The sequence below is a fragment of the Scyliorhinus torazame genome, chromosome 7 (assembly GCF_047496885.1).
Source record: "Scyliorhinus torazame isolate Kashiwa2021f chromosome 7, sScyTor2.1, whole genome shotgun sequence".
NCBI classification, from domain to species: domain Eukaryota; kingdom Metazoa; phylum Chordata; class Chondrichthyes; order Carcharhiniformes; family Scyliorhinidae; genus Scyliorhinus; species Scyliorhinus torazame.
Window position 1 is genome coordinate 198133586 of NC_092713.1, and position 17156 is coordinate 198150741.

General features: G+C 46.3%; 1 protein-coding gene across 2 annotated transcripts in view; it reads right to left on the reverse strand.

Moving 5' to 3' along the window:
* Window positions 1-17156, reverse strand: part of LOC140426776 (janus kinase and microtubule-interacting protein 2-like) — a 388630-nt gene that overhangs the window by 44050 nt on the left and 327424 nt on the right. For both annotated transcript variants that reach the window (XM_072511933.1, XM_072511934.1), the window contains exons 16-17: window positions 13904-13957; window positions 11170-11235 (exon numbers count right to left, since the gene is read on the reverse strand). In XM_072511933.1, coding sequence (XP_072368034.1) covers window positions 11170-11235; window positions 13904-13957 — 120 coding nt within the window. The remainder of the gene's footprint in view (window positions 1-11169; window positions 11236-13903; window positions 13958-17156) is intronic.

Here is a 17156-nt window from a genome sequence, read left to right on the forward strand (position 1 = left end):
TTTTTTAAAAAATAAATATTTTTATTGGTTTCACATTTTTATTTTACACATTTCAGTTTGTACGTTAAATTACAAGTGTCATAACCATGCGTCATTTCAAACAAAAGCAACCAAATTACAAAAGAGAGATAGACCAAAGAGCAAGTAAAACAAAACACAAACAAATGAGGATCACTATAAATATTTACATCTACAGGTTTTGCCACCCCCACCCCGCCCCGTGGCTGCGGACCCCATTTGGCCGATCTGCCTCAGTTCTCCTGCCTCGTGTTGGCTGTAGTGTATATTTCCCCACGTATTGCTGCTCCTTCTGGTTCTCCACTTGCCCTTGGGCCTGGCCCCTACGGCTATGCCCCTTGTGTCTTGCGGCCTTTTTAAAAAAATGGGCTTTTGTCCCCCCTCCCCTGCCCCGATTACCGATTACCTTTCCCTCCTTCCTTTTCCTTTACGATCTGTGCACCCCCCCCGCCCCCCCAACCCTCCCCCTCTCTAAACTGGTCATGAAACAAGTTGGTGAATGGCTTCCACATCTTGTGGAAGCACTCTTTCGACCACCGGATGGTGAATTTGATTTTCTCCCGTTGGAGAAATTCCAACAGATCACACAGCCAGTCTGCAGTTTTGGGTGGTGCTGCTGATCGCCAGCCAAGCAGGATTCTTCGGCGGGCGATTAGGGAGGAAAAGGCTGGGACATAGGCCCCCCCTCCTCATGAATAGTCCTGGCTGCTCCAATACCCAAAGACTGCCACTTTCAGGCTTGGTTCCACCCTCACCTCCACAACCTTCGACATCGCCTCAAAGAAGACTGTCCAACACCCAGTAAGTCTGCAGCAGGCCCAGACATGTGGGTGTGGTTGGTCAGGCCTCCCTGGCACTGTTCGCATCTTCCCTCCACCTCTGGGAAGAGCTGCTCATTCGGGTTCTAGTTGGGTGTACTCTGTGTACCACCTTTAGTTGCATTAGGCTTAACCTTGCACATATGGAGGTGGAGTTTGCCCTGTTCAGTACTTCGCTCAGAGTCCCCACCGTATTTCTATTCCGAGTTCTCCCTCCCATTTTTCCCTCGTTTTGTCCAGCAGGGTACACGCCTCCTCTAACAGTCGCCCAATTTGGATCTCCAGGTAGCAGAATTTGTTTTGGGCTTGTTTGAACAGCAGTCCCTCTCGCTCTGCCCCTCTCCTTTGCGGGATCACTGGGATTTCACTTTTGCTCAGGTTAAGTTTGTAGCCCAAGAAGGTTCAAAACTATTTCAGGGGCATCATGATCCCTTCCATGCTGTCTTGGGGGTCTGAGATGTAGAGGAGAAGGTAATCGGCAGAGAGTAAGACTCTGTGCTTTCTGTTCCCCTCTGGATCCCCTTCCAACCTTTTGCTGTTCTTAGCGTGAATAGAAGTGGGGACAGTGGGCATCCCTGCCTTGTGCTTCTATGCAGCTGGAAGTATTTGGAGCTGGTATGTTTGGCAACACACTCGCTATGGGAGTACTTTACAGACGTTTCACCCATGCGGTGAACCCTGCTCCAAGCCCAAACCACTCCAGTACCTCTAGGAGGTACTTCCACTCAACTCTGTCGAAGGCCTTTTCTGCATTCAAGGAGATGATCACCTCTGGCGTTCTCTCCCCGGATGGGGTCATTATCATGTTTAGCAGGCATCTGATGTTCAATGTGAGCTGCCTGCCCTTGAAAAAGCCCATCTGATCCTCTTCTGGTATGCAGTTTCCCAGTCACCTAGCCAAGATCTTGGGCGGTATTTTCACATCTACATTGAGCAGAGAGATGGGTCTGAGGACTTGCATTCGGTCAGGTCTTTGTCTTTCTTGGGTATCAGCGAGATTGAGGCTTGAGTTAGCGTTGGGGGTAGGGTGCCCCTTGCCAGTGAGTCTGTGAACATCTCCCACAGGTGCAGGGCCAGTACTGCTGCAAATATCTTGTAGAAGTCCACCGGGAATCCATCTGGTCCCAGCTGCCTTACCCGCCCTCCATGACTTCTCCCAGTTCTAATGGTGTTTCCAACCCCCATTTCCTTTCTTCCCCCATGACTGGCATGTCCAGTCCATCGATGAACTGCTTCACCCCCAAGTCCCCTTTGGGGGGCTCGGAGGTGTACAGCCCCTGGTAGAAAACCTTGAATGCTTTGTTGACCTTTTCCGGCTCAGCTACCAGTCTGCTGTTGTTGTCCTTAATCTGGGCTATTTACCTCGTGGTTGCCTACTTTCTCAGCTGGTGAGCCAGCAGGTGACTGGCATTGTCTCCATGTACGTCAAAGGTCCCCCGTGAATGGCAGAGTTGGTGCACTGCCTTCCGAGTGGCGAACAGGTCAAAGTCTATTTGTAGCTTTTTCCTCTCCACCAGAAGCTCTATGGTCGGGGCTTTGGAGTATCACCAGTCCACCTCCAGTATGGAGGTGCCAGTTGTTGCCGAGCCACCCCATCCTGTCTGTCTCTGCGTGCTTTATAAGCAATAATCTTGTTCCTAACCACAACCTTCTGCATCTCCCAGAATGTGGAGGAGAGACTTCCCCATTCTGGTTGTTGGTAAATACCAGTGTATGGGCTGTGTTATTTTCCCGCAAAAACCTTTGTCGGCAAGGAGGGTCATTTCCAACCTCCATGGGGGGTATTGGGCATGGCCCGTCTCCAACCTCACGCCCATGTAGTGTGGAGCATGGTCGGAGACTACAATCACGGAATATTCCGCTCTTACTATCCCTGGAAGCACCACTTTCCCCACCACAAAGAAGTCAATGCGTGTGTACTTTGTGTACCTGGGAGAAGAAGGAGAACTCCTTCTTCCCTGGGTGTGTGAACCTCCACAGGTCCATTGCCTACCTGATCCATAACCCCACCTAGTTCTTTCACCATATGGGAGGTCTTCCCCGATTTGGGGTTCGATCTGTCTGTCCATGGGTCCTGTACACAGTTAAAGACCCCCATGACGAGTCTGTTGTTCTTTATGGCAATGGTTGGTATCATGACTGGTACAGGCTTGGAGGGCCAAAGGGCCTGTTCCTGTGCTTTATTGATGTGTCTGTCCCACCCAGCCCTTTCTTACCCGCAGTCGATACTTCTCCCTCAGGTGTGCCTCTTGGAGGATGACTATGTCGGCTTTATTCTTTTCAGGTGGGCAGAGACTCTGGATTTTTCCACTGGGCCATAAGTCCCCTGGCGATCCAGGTGGCTATTCTGATGGGGAGTTTTTGTCCCCCTGTCCCCCCCCCCAATTCCCGCAGCAGGATCTACCATACCTATCTTGTAGATACGCCCCTGCACTCCAGGGTTTCCCTTTGTTAGGGGGCCAGCCAAGATGGCCGCGGTCACCGTATTCACCATGAGGCTAGGCTCCTGCGCACTGGGATTTCCCTTTGTCCAGGGGACACTCAACATGGCCGCTAACTAATTTAGCTGGGTACAGCTTCCCAGACTTCACCCCACTTTTAAACAGGGCCACCTTTGCTCTGTTAAACTCCGCCCGGCTCTTGGCCAGGTCTGCCCCAATGCCTGTTATACCAGCATCTGGGCCATGTAATCTGCAGGGTTCATGCCATCGGTTCCCTCTAGCAGGCCCACTATCCTCAGACTGGCCACGGCCAGTTCTCCTGGTCTTCTATCTTCCCCTTTAGGCACCCCCGAGTCGCCATCAATCTCACCACCTCCGTCTCCAGGGTGACGATCCAGTTGCTCTGGTTGTTGAGGCCTTTTTTGATGGTGTTCCTCTGGGCCTTTAGTTGCCTCTCTGCCTTGTCCAAGGCCAACTTTATGGTGGCCGGAGCCCAAACGACCACCACCTGGACTGCTGCTTTTATGTCAGCCTTGATGTCCTCTTTGGACTCCCTTCGCTCCCTGGTGAGGAACTTCTTCAATCTGCCCTCTGGCAGGGGGAGCTTCGTGCTCGGCTTGTTGATCCCTGCAGAAGCCAGGTATTTCTAATACAACTAATATAGGTAAAAGATAGCTGTTTAAGTGTAAATATTACGCCCCAGTTTTAAATTAAGGATTGAAGAGACTCATATTCTGCAAATTCATTTTACATAGATTTAAAGTAACACCGAAGTCTGATAAAACAAACACTTTTAACTACATTTCTTCAAGGACAAGTGCTGAATTCCATGGCAACGAGGTAACAAGAGTCCAGTAACTTAAAGGCTCTATTGTTCTCTTTTCGGGCCATTAGTGATTACAGCGTGAACCGCATTTCATAACTTATAAGGCTGAAACATTTTAGATTATTGCTGTAGTTTTAAAATGGACATTTTGCAAGTCATTTACAATAGCCAAGCCAGCATATTTTGGCTTTGATAAAGCACCATATTGAAGATGGACGGCTTGCCGTCAAATCAAATGTGTTTGAGTCTAACCCAAACCAATTAGGATTATATTGGGGTGTGATTAGATGACTTAAGACCGATATGAAAGGGTATAACTGAAGAAGTTTCGGCCCGCCATTTTGAGTTTTGAGTTTAGTTTTAGTTTTTGAGTTTTAGTTTGGTATTAGTTTAGTTGTAGATTAGTTTTTTTAGTAGATTGGTAGGGTAGGTTTTTGTGGGTAGTTTGTTAGTTTTTGTTTTGTTGGTTTGGAGTTGAAGATTAGCTCTCTCTCTCTCTCTCTCTTTTTCATATTTCATTTTCAGACTTTGACCTTTTAAAAGTTATTGTCGAGCTGTCTGCCTAAGCAAGAAGATAATGTCTGTGATTCTTTGAAAGCTTCAAATTGTCTACGAATTGCCTTTTAAATGACTTTCAAATTGTAATTAATAGAAGACAAATAAAACAATTCTTATTGGCACCTGAGAAGTTTTAACTTAAATTTCTGCTGAGTTCCAGTAATCGCAAGGTGCTGCTGGTAACCAAATGGTAGAAATCCTTCAGTCCCTCTCTTTCGGTTGTGGCCGGAGCTTTTTTGGTGCAAGGGTCTACCGTCCCGCTCTCTCATTTCTCCTGGTTCTGCTGCTTTTTGCCTCTTTACAACCTCTGGAGCTGCTATTGTTCGGCACCACTCTTTGTATTTCGTTTGGCGAGGTTGAGGGGATGCTTTTGTCCCGGTTCTGGCAGGCCATCTTGATTAAAAGAGCCTAATTTGGAATCCTTAGGAGGCGAGCCACCTTTCATATGCCTGCTCAGCACATTCCCATCACCGGAAATGCTCAATGGAAACATTTCTAAATGTCATTTTGGGCAAGATTGGTGGGGTGTTTCTTGGCGCCTGCAACGTTGAGAACGGCACCATTATTTAACGGCACTTTGCTGTTTTCTTTACCTTGGGGGAATGCCCTGCTGAGGCCGCCCTTACATTATGAATATTCGCAGATCGGAGTGCTCGCGTCTCTAATGGCTTGGGAGATTACCCCCCCCCCCGCAGGTGCCATTACGCTGGTCCATATTTGTGTGGACCAGTACAAAACAGTGACATGGCAAGGCTTCTCAGATGAGGCCGTTAGTTCCTGGGTCCCTGGAGAATTCGGCGTAGGCATAGTTAAATTGGTCCAATGGCTCACTTAAATATGTTAATCTGGATCTCACCCAGCGAGGCGTTTCGAGCATCGGGAATTGCGAGAGAGAGAGGCCTCTTGCGAGATTCTCACCTCTTGCGACAGGACGTTGCGCCCATTGGCCCACTTTGTCTTCAATGGACACCTACTGAAAACAGCTGCTCATATTTTCCATTCTCCCAGCAGGAGTACCGAAGGGCTCAGTCTCCCCCCCTTCAGGGCTCCAAAATTAACAAAGCACAAAGCATTGTGAGGGAGTCAGAGCCCCATCACTGTCTGGCCCACTCTGGCTGCTGGTCCCATGGGAGCTGTACACATAGATTGGGTCACACTGGAAGGAAACCAAAGGCAGATTTAAGGGATTTATATTTGTATTGGTAAACATTAGAAATAAGGTGTAGTTTTCAGTGAGTTTAACTTAATATTTCTGCGGAAGAAAAGCTAAAAACTACAGTTAGATTCATGCTGGACAAAGGAGTTTGTATGTATGGGAATTGGTTAAATTCCAGCTGTGATTCTACTGTGCTTAAAGAGGGTTGCAGCATGAAGAGTACATAAAAGCATGGAGAAGCATAAGTTGTTGCTTAGTAACAAGGGGTCACTTTCCAGAGCGAAGGGATTTCTTTTAGTTTTAGCTGAATTTGTGGGCAATTAGAGACAGAACACTGAGGAGTGAACACCTCTTAACCCTGCCAGGAAAAACTGGACAGGGAAAGGAAGCTGCAAATCATTTGCTTAATATTGTTTGGTAATCTAGCGCAGAGGAAAAAGTGACAAATGGACACAGAAAGTGAAGCCTTTGGGAGGTTTGGGATTAAAACAACAAATTACAAATTTTAAAAAAGATGGCGAAGAATGGCTGGTTGTCTGGGTGGGGCAGTTGGAAGTGGGATGACATGTGATAGATCCTCCAGTAATATGTCCAGCTAATACTGACAGCCCGATTTGAGGCACACCCAAAAAAGTGCTCTTAAAACATTCCACATGAAGCAAGAGAAAACGTCACTGCCAATTCTACACCATGACCACTAGAGCACGCCACTCATGAACCTCTCGTAAATCCACACAACTGGAGCACCAGAACAGAGACTGATAACATCACCTGTCATACTCATAGGGCGAAATTCTCCCCCAACGGCGCGATGTCCGCCGACTGGCGCCAAAAACGGTGCCAATCAGACGGGCATCGCGCCGGCCCAAAGGTGCGGAATGTTCCGCATCTTTGGTGGCCTAGCCCCAACATTGAGGGGCTAGGCCGACGCCGGAGGGATTTCCGCCCCGCCAGCTGGTGGAAATGGCGTTTGTTGCCCCGCCAGCTGGCGCGGAAATGCGGCGCATGCGCGGGAGCGTCAGCAGCCGCTGAAAGTTTCCCGCGCATGCGCAGTGGGGAGAGTCTCTTCCGCCTCCGCCATGGTGGAGGCCGTGGCGGAGGCGGAAGGGAAAGAGTGCCCCCACGACACAGGCCCGCCCGCGGATCGGTGGGCCCCGATCGCGGGCCAGGCCACCGTGGGGGCACCCCCCAGGGTCAGATCGCCCCGCGCCCCCCCCCAAGGCCCCGGAGCCCGCCCACGCCGCCTGGTCCCGCCGGTAAATACCAGGTTTGATTTACGCCGGCGGGACAGGCAATTTCTGGGCGGGACGGAGAATTGGACGCGGGGTCCCGCCAACCGGCGCGGCCCGATTCCCGCCCCCGCCCAATCTCCGGTACCGGAGACTTCGGCGGGGGCGGGGGTGGGATTTACGGCGGCCAACAGCCATTCTCCGACCCGGCGGGGGGTCGGAGAATGACGCCCATAGTCTTGATTTATTCAGAGAATATAGTTTGAAACACTTTCAAACTGAATACTTACAAAGTGAGAATTAATGAGTGCTTTTCAGGACCTTTGCAGGAAACGTGGAACAGAAAAACACCATTGTGCAAAATGGCATTTAATAATAATCTTTATTGTCAGAAATAGGCATACATGAACACTGCAATGAAGTTACTGTGAAAAGCCCCTAGCCGCCACATTCCGGCGCCTGTTCGAGTACTCGGAGGGAGAGTTCAGAATGTCCAATTCACCTAACATGCACGTCTTTCGGAACTTGTGGGAGGAAACAGGAGCACCCGAAGGAAACCTACGCAGACACAGGGAGAACATGCAAATTCTGCACAGACAGTGACCCAAGCCGAAAATCCAACCTGGGACCCTAGCACTGTAAAGCTACAGTGCTAACCACTATGCTACCATGCCGCCACCATTTGGGCACTTCACTTGATAAATAAGAGACCAAATATTATTTATACTTTATCACAGGTATTATTATAAGTATTAATATATAAGTATTATTTATAGGTTTCTGATTTATACATGGTTGTGGGAACTGAGTTGGTTCGTCACTCAAACTCTACACTGAGATATTGCCGTAAGCTCTTGACTAAAAGTAGGTACACATAATATCGTTTGTCAAGTTATCTTGTAGTGTGAGAATAAAACTGCTCAAACATTTTATAGAGTTTAAGAAGGGTATAAAGGCAGCCAATCCAGTACCACCTGTCTTGCATCTTGGATCACTTCCTTGCATCGTTTACCACTCACATTCCTCTTCCGCACCCTGACCTCATACCTCCTTTGCATCTGTCCCTGGAGAAAGCTATTCCTCATTCCTTACACATGCCTTTCAAAATCCACCATACAGCCTTTGGCCCTCTATTCATCACAACATTTCTGCAGCCATTGATTGATCGACCATGCCCTTGTCTCCATGTTTGTTGTCCTAATTCAAACCATGACTCCCTTTCACCCTGGTCATTCCCTTAGGAACACCTCTCATCCTTGCTCTCTGGGTCCAATGGACACTGACTTGAAAGTGCACAACTGACTTAGCCACCCACCTCCAGATATGGCTGGGCCCATTGAAAACATCACTAGGCCTTATTCAATCTGCTACAATTACTCAATATTCCTGAATCATCCTGAATACAAAGATAACTCTGGTATCTTTTCTTGACTCTATACGGTCTTCTTAAACCTCTCCTTCCTGTCCACTCCACTCCCGCCTCCAAAAACAAGTGCAAGGAGCACTTGGACGTCTTTGCAACTAAGATTGAAACAAAACGATCAGCCTGCTATGTTTTTCCCTTCTACAAAACCGCCTGCCAAACTCACTTTAATGTTCATTATTGTCCTAGCTCTGAACTTTTATCTTTCTCTAGATGCTCTCATAACTCTGCCTCATGCCCTCTCTGAGCTCATCTTGTCCATGAGGCCCACCCGCTCGATCCAATTGCCGTGAATCTGATGATCACCCAACTTTCCCTCCAGGCTCCCATGTTAGTCGATAGGTTTGCGGTTCTCCCTTTTCAGGGGTTTTCCCGCTGACCTTTTGATCTGCCGTCATCACTGCTGTCCTCTAAAAAACCAACACTTGACCCATTGATGGCTACACGTTCAGTTGTCCAGGCCCAAGTTCTGGAATTCCCTCCAAACACCTCCCCACTTATCTATCCTGCTTTCCTCCTTTAAGACCTTTTTGACCAAGCACCTGATCATCTGGCCCATTATCTCCTTATGTGGCTCAGTGATATACTTTGTTTTGTAATTCTGCTATGCAGTGCCTTTGGGATATTATATTAAATGTGCTATATATAAGTTGTTGCTGTTGGTGCTCAACATCAAAATTTACCCCAATAAAGTCAAAAGGCAATTCTGGCAGAATTTTAAGTTTTTAAAATAATTTTTCCAATTAAGGTGCAATTTAGTGTGGCCAATCCACCTACCCTACACATCTTTGGGTTGTGGGGTTGGGGTTGTGGGGGTGAGACCCACGCAGACACGGGGAGAATGTGCAAACGCGACACAGACAGTGACCCAGGGCCGGGATTCGAACCTGGGTCCTCAGCGTCATGAGGCAGCAGTGCTAACCATTGCGCCACCGTGCCGCCCAGCAGAATTTCTTTAGCTAAATTGTGATTAACTGATCAGACAAACAGCCAGCACAGGTGGGGCAATAGGAAACTTTGAGAGGATACAAAGAGGAAGTTACAGCAATTTACAATCCTGAGCAGATTAGCAAGTACCATCTGAAGGTTCCACATGCTGGAGATAGGTCACACGTGAGTGGGGACAGGGTTGGGGGAAGGTGAATGATGGACGAACTGAAGAGACAAAGGGTCATCTCTTGTCTCATGTAAGTTACTGGTTAGAGGACTAAATAGAATGGGAATGGAGGCTATGGTGTGAAAGGTGAACAGTTAGAGGAGATTATCATAGAATTATCATATAATTTACAGTGCAGAAGGAGGCCATTCAGCCCATCGAGTCTGCATCGGCTCTTGGAAAGAGCACCCTACCCAAGGTCAACACCTCCACCCTATCCCCATAACCCAGTAACCCCACCCAACACTAAGGGCAATTTTGGACACTAAGGGCAATTTATCATGGCCAATCAACCTAACCTGCACAACCGGAGCACCCGGAGGAAACCCACGCAGACACGGGGAGGATGTGCAGACTACGCACAGACAGTGACCTAAGCCGGAATCGAACCTGGGACCCTGGAGCTGTGAAGCAATTGTGCTATCCACAATGCTACCGTGCTGCCCTTGTCTCTTAAGATGACTTAAGAGACAGGATTCAAGAGGCTTCTGAAAGTCAGATTGGAAGCTAAGGGGTTCAGGGAGAGAGTTCCAGAGTGTGGGGCCAGGAAAGATGAAGGTCCCACCAACGAGGGTGAAGGGCAGGTTGGCAGATATAACACGGACATGTGTTGGCAAATTGGAGGATAAGTCCTGACTTGCAGTTGTATGGTGGGGTAAGGCCATGAAATGATTTGTAAATAATCATAGCGATTCAACACTTAGCTAGGATTTGCGGTGAGAGGTGAATGACCTTTATTACAGGTGAGTATGAGGGCAGCAATCATTTGGATAAGCTAGTGTTTTGTAGGGTGAAGCTCAAGAGTTACTGAGAACTCCACTTCAGAGACTGAAATTTCACGCAACTGGCTTCAGCCTGAGCAAGCAGCTGGAGGGTGGGGTCGGGTCGAATGAGGCCAAGGGCTGTGTGAAGAGATTTATGTGGGACCCTCAGTTCTTAATAATGTTGAAGAGAAATCTGGCTCATCTCGGAGTTGATATCAGGGGACAGGCAACTCTCTCTCTCAATGTGAAGCCCTCCTGATCTGAAAGTTGCTAATCATGACCCATGTATGATACAGGGCAAGGTGAGGAGGCAGGTCCCAAAAACTATCTCCCGCCTTGTCAATATTCTGCACCACACTTCAGCCATTTAACCAACTGAGCAATGTGGCTCCCAGAAAACAGGACCCATCAAAGTGACAGTAGAAGATCCCAGTGGGGAACAGAACTCAGAAAGAGCAATCTGGGATATCACAGACTGCGCACCCATGAATTATCAAGTTTTGCCTCCTGTTAGTGCCACTTCCTGCTCGAAGTGCTGGGGCACGAAATTACCTCAAATGCAAGCTGTCAGGCATTCACACATAAGCTTTGCCCTGGGAATTGGAAGATAATTATTAGGAGCGGGATACCTTGGACCTCATTGCTTTGAGTTTAACATGTAACCTTTTCAGAGGAACTTTGTTAAATGGCTGAGGCACAACACAAATCTTTCCAAGTCCTATTCAGAGTGCAATTTCCTCAAAGAATCAGAAAGGTGTACAAACAAATATCAAACTCTACCTTCTCTGCTAGAGACAGCACTGTGCTCGCCTGGATAATTGCCACTTGTTCTTCATTTCTTAGATTCTGGAAAATAAATATTATAAGATAAATGTTGTATTTTGAAATACATGTCTACTATATAGAGAGATCAATAATATATATTTTAATTCTTTCATGGGATGAAGATGTTGCTGGCAAGGTCAACATTTGTTGCCCATCCCAACAGCCCTCAAGAAGGTGTTGGTGGGCTATTTTCTTGAATCGTTGCATTCCATGTGGTGTAGATACATCCACAGTGCTGTTAAGGAACGGAGTTCCAGGATTTTGACACTGCGACAGTGAAAGAACAGTGTTATGTTTCCAAGTCAGGATGGTGTGTGATTTGAAGGTGGTGTTTCCAGGTGCTAGTGCCCTTGTCCCACTAGGGAGAGGTAGTGGATTTGGAAAGTGCTGTTCAAGTTGATACAATGCATTTTGTAAATGGTACACACTGCTGGGGTGCATTGGTTGTGAAGGGAATAAATGTTTAATGGGGTACCAATTAAATAGACTGTTCTGAATGGTGATGAGTAAGTGTTGTTAGAGCTGCACTAATCCAGGCAAGTTTATTCCAAATACTCCTAACTTGTGCTTTCTTGATGGTGGACAGACTTGAGAAATCAGGAGGTGAATTACTTCCCAGCCTCTGAATTATGGCAGGATTCTCAGGCCTCGCCCGCCTGGCGACTGGAAATAACCCGAGGTCAATGGACCTTTAAATGGTCTACGTCCTGCCCGTGGCAATCTTGCGCCGGGCGGGGTGGAAGAATCCAGCCCTACTCTTGTAGCCACAGTATTTATGTGGCTGGCCTAGTTACATTTTTAATCAATGGTAACCCCTAGGATGAAAGGAACAGTTCAAAATCTTTCCAGACATATTACTGAATGCAATATAACTGCAAAATGTCTCATGATTAATATAGGTAAAAAAAATCAGTCGTCTTTTTTAACTTCACAAATTTAAGCATAAACTAAAACATAAGGCACATATTTCCCTGATTGAACTGTCCCAATGTGGGCCAGGAAACACAGGGTCACAGCCCCTGATTTTTATCCCAATGTTACTGGATGGAATACTGGAAATATAAGCCAGTGATATCCCCACCAATGCTTGCATTCAGTCCTGTTACATACCTAAAGCATCTCGGCAGGGATTACGTCCTGCGGGAACACACAGGCTTTGTTTATTTGAAGCCTACGTCACGCAAACTCCATTCATAGATACAATACTTTTCAACAGAAAATATACCATGAGCTGGTTGCAACATGTAATTAAGAAACATCAAAGTGCCCTACTGTTTTGTTGCCGTGGCTACGCAGATCAAATTTAATTCCCCCCCTTCAGCATTGGATAAGTGGTAGTGTTTAAATATTACAGCTGGAGGCACAGGCCTAAATGTTTAAAAGTGGAATTCAGGTGCCATTTCATTGTCCTGTCGATTTTCATCAGGGTTTTGTTAACTGAGATAAAATGGGTACTCACCAGGTACACTGAAAAAGGTGGCACGGTACAGATCCTGACATAGGAGGAATGTCTTTCTCCCCCTCCTGCATGTATGCTGGCACACACAAATGCACGAGCACGCACATGCACACCCACACACACAACCTTTGTTGAAGCACTGCTGGAAGGATAACTGGTATTTCATGCATAAGGATAGCAGTGCTTCAACTGTGTTCCTCGGTGACATGTTTCATTGAACTGCTTAAGACTGATTACTTTTTAAAACTCAAACATCCCATTTTCATTTTGAACAAATAACTACAGAATATTATTTTCCCAGGAAACAAAAAGCACATTTGCATGCACAACCCTGTGTGACTGTGAGTTACCCAAGTTACCCACAGTACATCCACTGTTGCCCTGCATTAACAACGGTTTGTTTTATTAGTCAGTCACTGCACATGCATTGCACCCATATTATTTATTTTTTAATTCATTCGTGGGATGTGGGTATCAGCTTTGCCATTTATATTTGGGTATCCACATGTGTGCATTTTCAAATGGAGTCACTAGGGAGAGCTGGTGAAGAACACCAACAATTGCTACCGTGTCCAGAGGAACAGGAGTACTTCATCAAGCTCCACAAATGGAGTCCAGATGCCAGTCCAGCTTATTTCCTTCCAGACATCAGTACAGCTCCCTCCCCACCTCTAACTTCCATCAATGTCCAACAGACGTCATGGATCAGAGCCCTGATAGAATTTCATGGATTTACAGTGCAGAAGGAGGCCATTCGGCCCATTGAGTCTGCACCAGCTTTTGGAAAGAGCACCCTACCCAAGGTCAACACCTCCACCCTATCCCCATAACCCAGTAACCCCACCCAACACTAAGGGCAATTTTGGATGGTACTCGCTTGGAGTCAGTGGGCTTCCCAAGAGTGCTCTGGCTGCAGCCTGCCAATCCTGATGCTGATGAGTGGTCAGAAAGGACCAGGACTGGCAGGCGGTAGAAGCCAAATGTTCGAAGTCTGCTCAGTGAAGTGGTGGAGGGTGGTGGGGGGAGGAATAACCTGCAATTGCAGTTCCTCACCAGGCAATGGATGGCAGTGTTTAGTCACTGACAAACGAATCATGGGTTGATAGCAATGCAATATCAATATTCATAATACAAGGCAAGACTGGACAAATCGTTTACATAAATGCAGAAGTTGCAACAATAAAATTTCAATTTTCTTATACAACTTAGTGAGGAAAAATAAACACTTACCCCATTATCCCCAAGTATATCCAGTTGTTTAATGAGGTCATGAATGGAAACATCCTGCGAAGTAAATTATTCCAAAGATATTTAACAGGTAAATTTTTACAAAAGTCAAGCACAAATCAAACAACATAATTAAGTCATCTTGCATTCTTACATTTATGTACGATTCATTCACAAGATGTATAGAGAGCTGGCATGTTGTGAGGGTGGGTCTGGAGAATATGGAGGCGGAAAGCATAACGTTGCTATTGACCCAATATGATGTTCAATGTCATACTTTCATTTTATTCTGCTCCTGTGAAGTACCTTGGGACGTTTCATTATGTTAAGGTGCAATATCAAAACAAGTTCTCATTCAACAGCAGAATTAGTGCCAAGGGCAGCAGAGTGACTCTCAAAGTGCTGAGCTGCTCAAAAACGTGCTGGTGGAAGCTGCAATACCACCTGGACAGACTATGGCAGAGAGGCAGATTGTACTTCAGTAATAGTCACAAGCATTTGGAAAATTGGTGAAGTTGAGAACACAGTATTAAGGTGCGTTATATCCTGGACCTGAATCTAGCCAAGACTAATGTGATGGAAATCTCATTTCTTTGGTAGCACATTGGTTCCCAGGGCACACAATGTTCATATTTAGAGACTAATTCCCAGTCTTAGACAAGCCAGAAGGATGTTTAGGAGGAGATATGGAAAGATAATAATCTTTTATATTATAATCTTTATTACTGTCAAAGTAGGCTTGCGTTAACATTGCAATGAAGTTACTGTGAAAATCTCCTAGTGGCCACACTCCGGTGCCTGTTTGGGTACACAGAGGGAGAATTCAGAATGTCCAATTCACCTAACAGCACATTGTTGTGTTATGTAGTCTGGGATAACACAGGCTGCAACTCGATGCAGCTTTGACTAAAAGATACTCCAGACTTTGAAGTAAATTCATTTGTTGAACCATTAGCACATCTCTACGAGTTCAACTCTCCTGCTAATCTTGCTATCGTAACTCCATCTAACTAACCAGTCTGCTCTAAGCCAATGTGGTGGGTGAGATGCTTCTGATCTGCCCCTGTCCTACTCTCTGTGTCACCTGTGGAAAGAGACAGAGCATGTGTGCCCTGTCCTTATATAAGGGTTCTGTAATGCCCCCTTGTGGTAGTGTCACCTCTTGATTGGCCATTGGTCGTGTCCTAGTCTATGTGTTCATTAGCTTTATGTCTGCATGTCATGACATCTCTGGTGCTCCCTCTAGTGTTTACTTAGTCGTAGTGTATTTACATTAACCCCTTGTGTATTTACAGTGATGCATATCACCAAACACGTCTTTCGGGATTTGTGGAAGGAATCCGGAGCACCCGGAGGAAACCCACGCAGACACAGGGAGAATGTGCAGACTCCTCACAGACAGTGTCCCAAGCCGGGAATCGAACCTGGGACCCTGGCGCTGTGAAGCAACAGTGCTAACCACTGTGCTATCGTGCCGCCCAAGGTAATATTGGTTGTATTAGGAGTGGCTTTTATAAGATTGAGTTTGAGACATCGGGCAAGGTTGAGGAGCTTTTTCTCCTCATCTAACCAATAAAGGCGTGAAGCAGACACGTCAGACAAGTTTTCCACTCCTTGCTGCATTGGGAGCACTCTTCCCCCAGCACTGAAGGTCCAGTACAGTGCATAGGATCTGAAATGATACATAAGTCAGGTACTCATGTCGGATTGCTAGAGGCAACATTTTTCACGAGTCTTAAATCAATGTCCTAGTTCACGCTAACATTTACGTTTCTGTTACATCATTCTAAAAAAATGAACCTGGAATTCTCTGAATGTTCTGCCAATATTCACCCCTCACACCAGTTGTCCTCACACCAATTGGGAAATGCCATGATATACTTCCCACCAGTCTGAAAAAAAACTATTCACCACTATTCTCTGCTCTCTGTCTCTTCGCCAATGTAGTATCAACACTATCACAGCCACTTTGATCCCACGGGCTTCAATTTTTAAAGATGTTTCCATTTGGCTGGCAACAAAATAGAATTGGCACTTCCTATTACTGCGCAAGTAGTAACCCATCTGCAAGAAGGTAAGGTCACCCACAATGGCCTCCAACTATAACCTTCAAAATTGGAAATTTGGAGGCGTGCTTGCAATGTTGGGCGAGGGTGGGTTGGGCATGGCTAGAATATGTAATAGAGCTGCTTCCTGGTGGATAATAGTACACACAGCAGTACTCTGGGACAGAAACACTCAGAGTTAGAACTGCAGACAACTGACGAGGACTTCAAGGCACTCAGCATTTGGCTGCTATTTGTAAGTCATGTGAGCAATGCTCCGAGCATACATCACCTATTGTTCATGGTGCATAAATTGGTGGATAAGACTGCAGATGTTCAGCACAAAATACAATTCAAGGGCCCAAAGGCATTGCCTGAAGGAACAGCGACACCAACTTTTTTTTCTTCTTTGATGGTGTGTGGGTATTGCTGGCATTTAAACTAGGGGCAGTTTTGTCAGAATAATTTTCAATTCCAGGTTTTATTCACTGAATTGAAATTCCACCAGCAGCCATGGTGGGATTTGAATCCATGTCACCTGAGCATTAGTCTGAGCCGCCCGATTACTATTCCAGTGAAATTACCACTAAATCATCATCGCCCCCTTATTTCAATCCAGGTTCTCCTGAAGGCTGTAAACTGCCAAATCAGTAAACTGATAATAGATCTTCTTCCTGTGCTCACACTAATCTCTCACAAGCATATGTAAAATTGATGAATTTGAAAAACAAATGCTAAGGCATGCTGCCATGTCATCTTAAGCCTGGGTATGTATTTAGCCAGAAATAATGCAATCAAAATCCACCTTGAGTGGATTCAGTTTCTATAGCTATGAATCTCATAGCACAAACTGTTCACAAGTCCCAGGCAAGCATCAAGTAGACAGATGAAGCTCACATGTGGTGCAGTCTAGGTCACCTTTTGGACATGACCGTTTCCTGTACCATCCACGAATGGCAGGGCGGGTTATCATCGAGCAGGAATCTAACTGGTGACAGCAACAATGTCACTGGAGGGCTAAAGATGCTACAGGACATTGATTTTTTTTGGAACAGTCATGCGCCTGCCTATTTCCAGCAAAATTGTTGGCCTAAATCAAGGCCAACTGTAAAATTCTATCAGAGGGGAAATTGGAATTAACTTTATTCTCTGTTTTTTCTGCTTTCTCCCATTCACCTTCACACTCAAAAATCAGGCACTAGAGACACAAA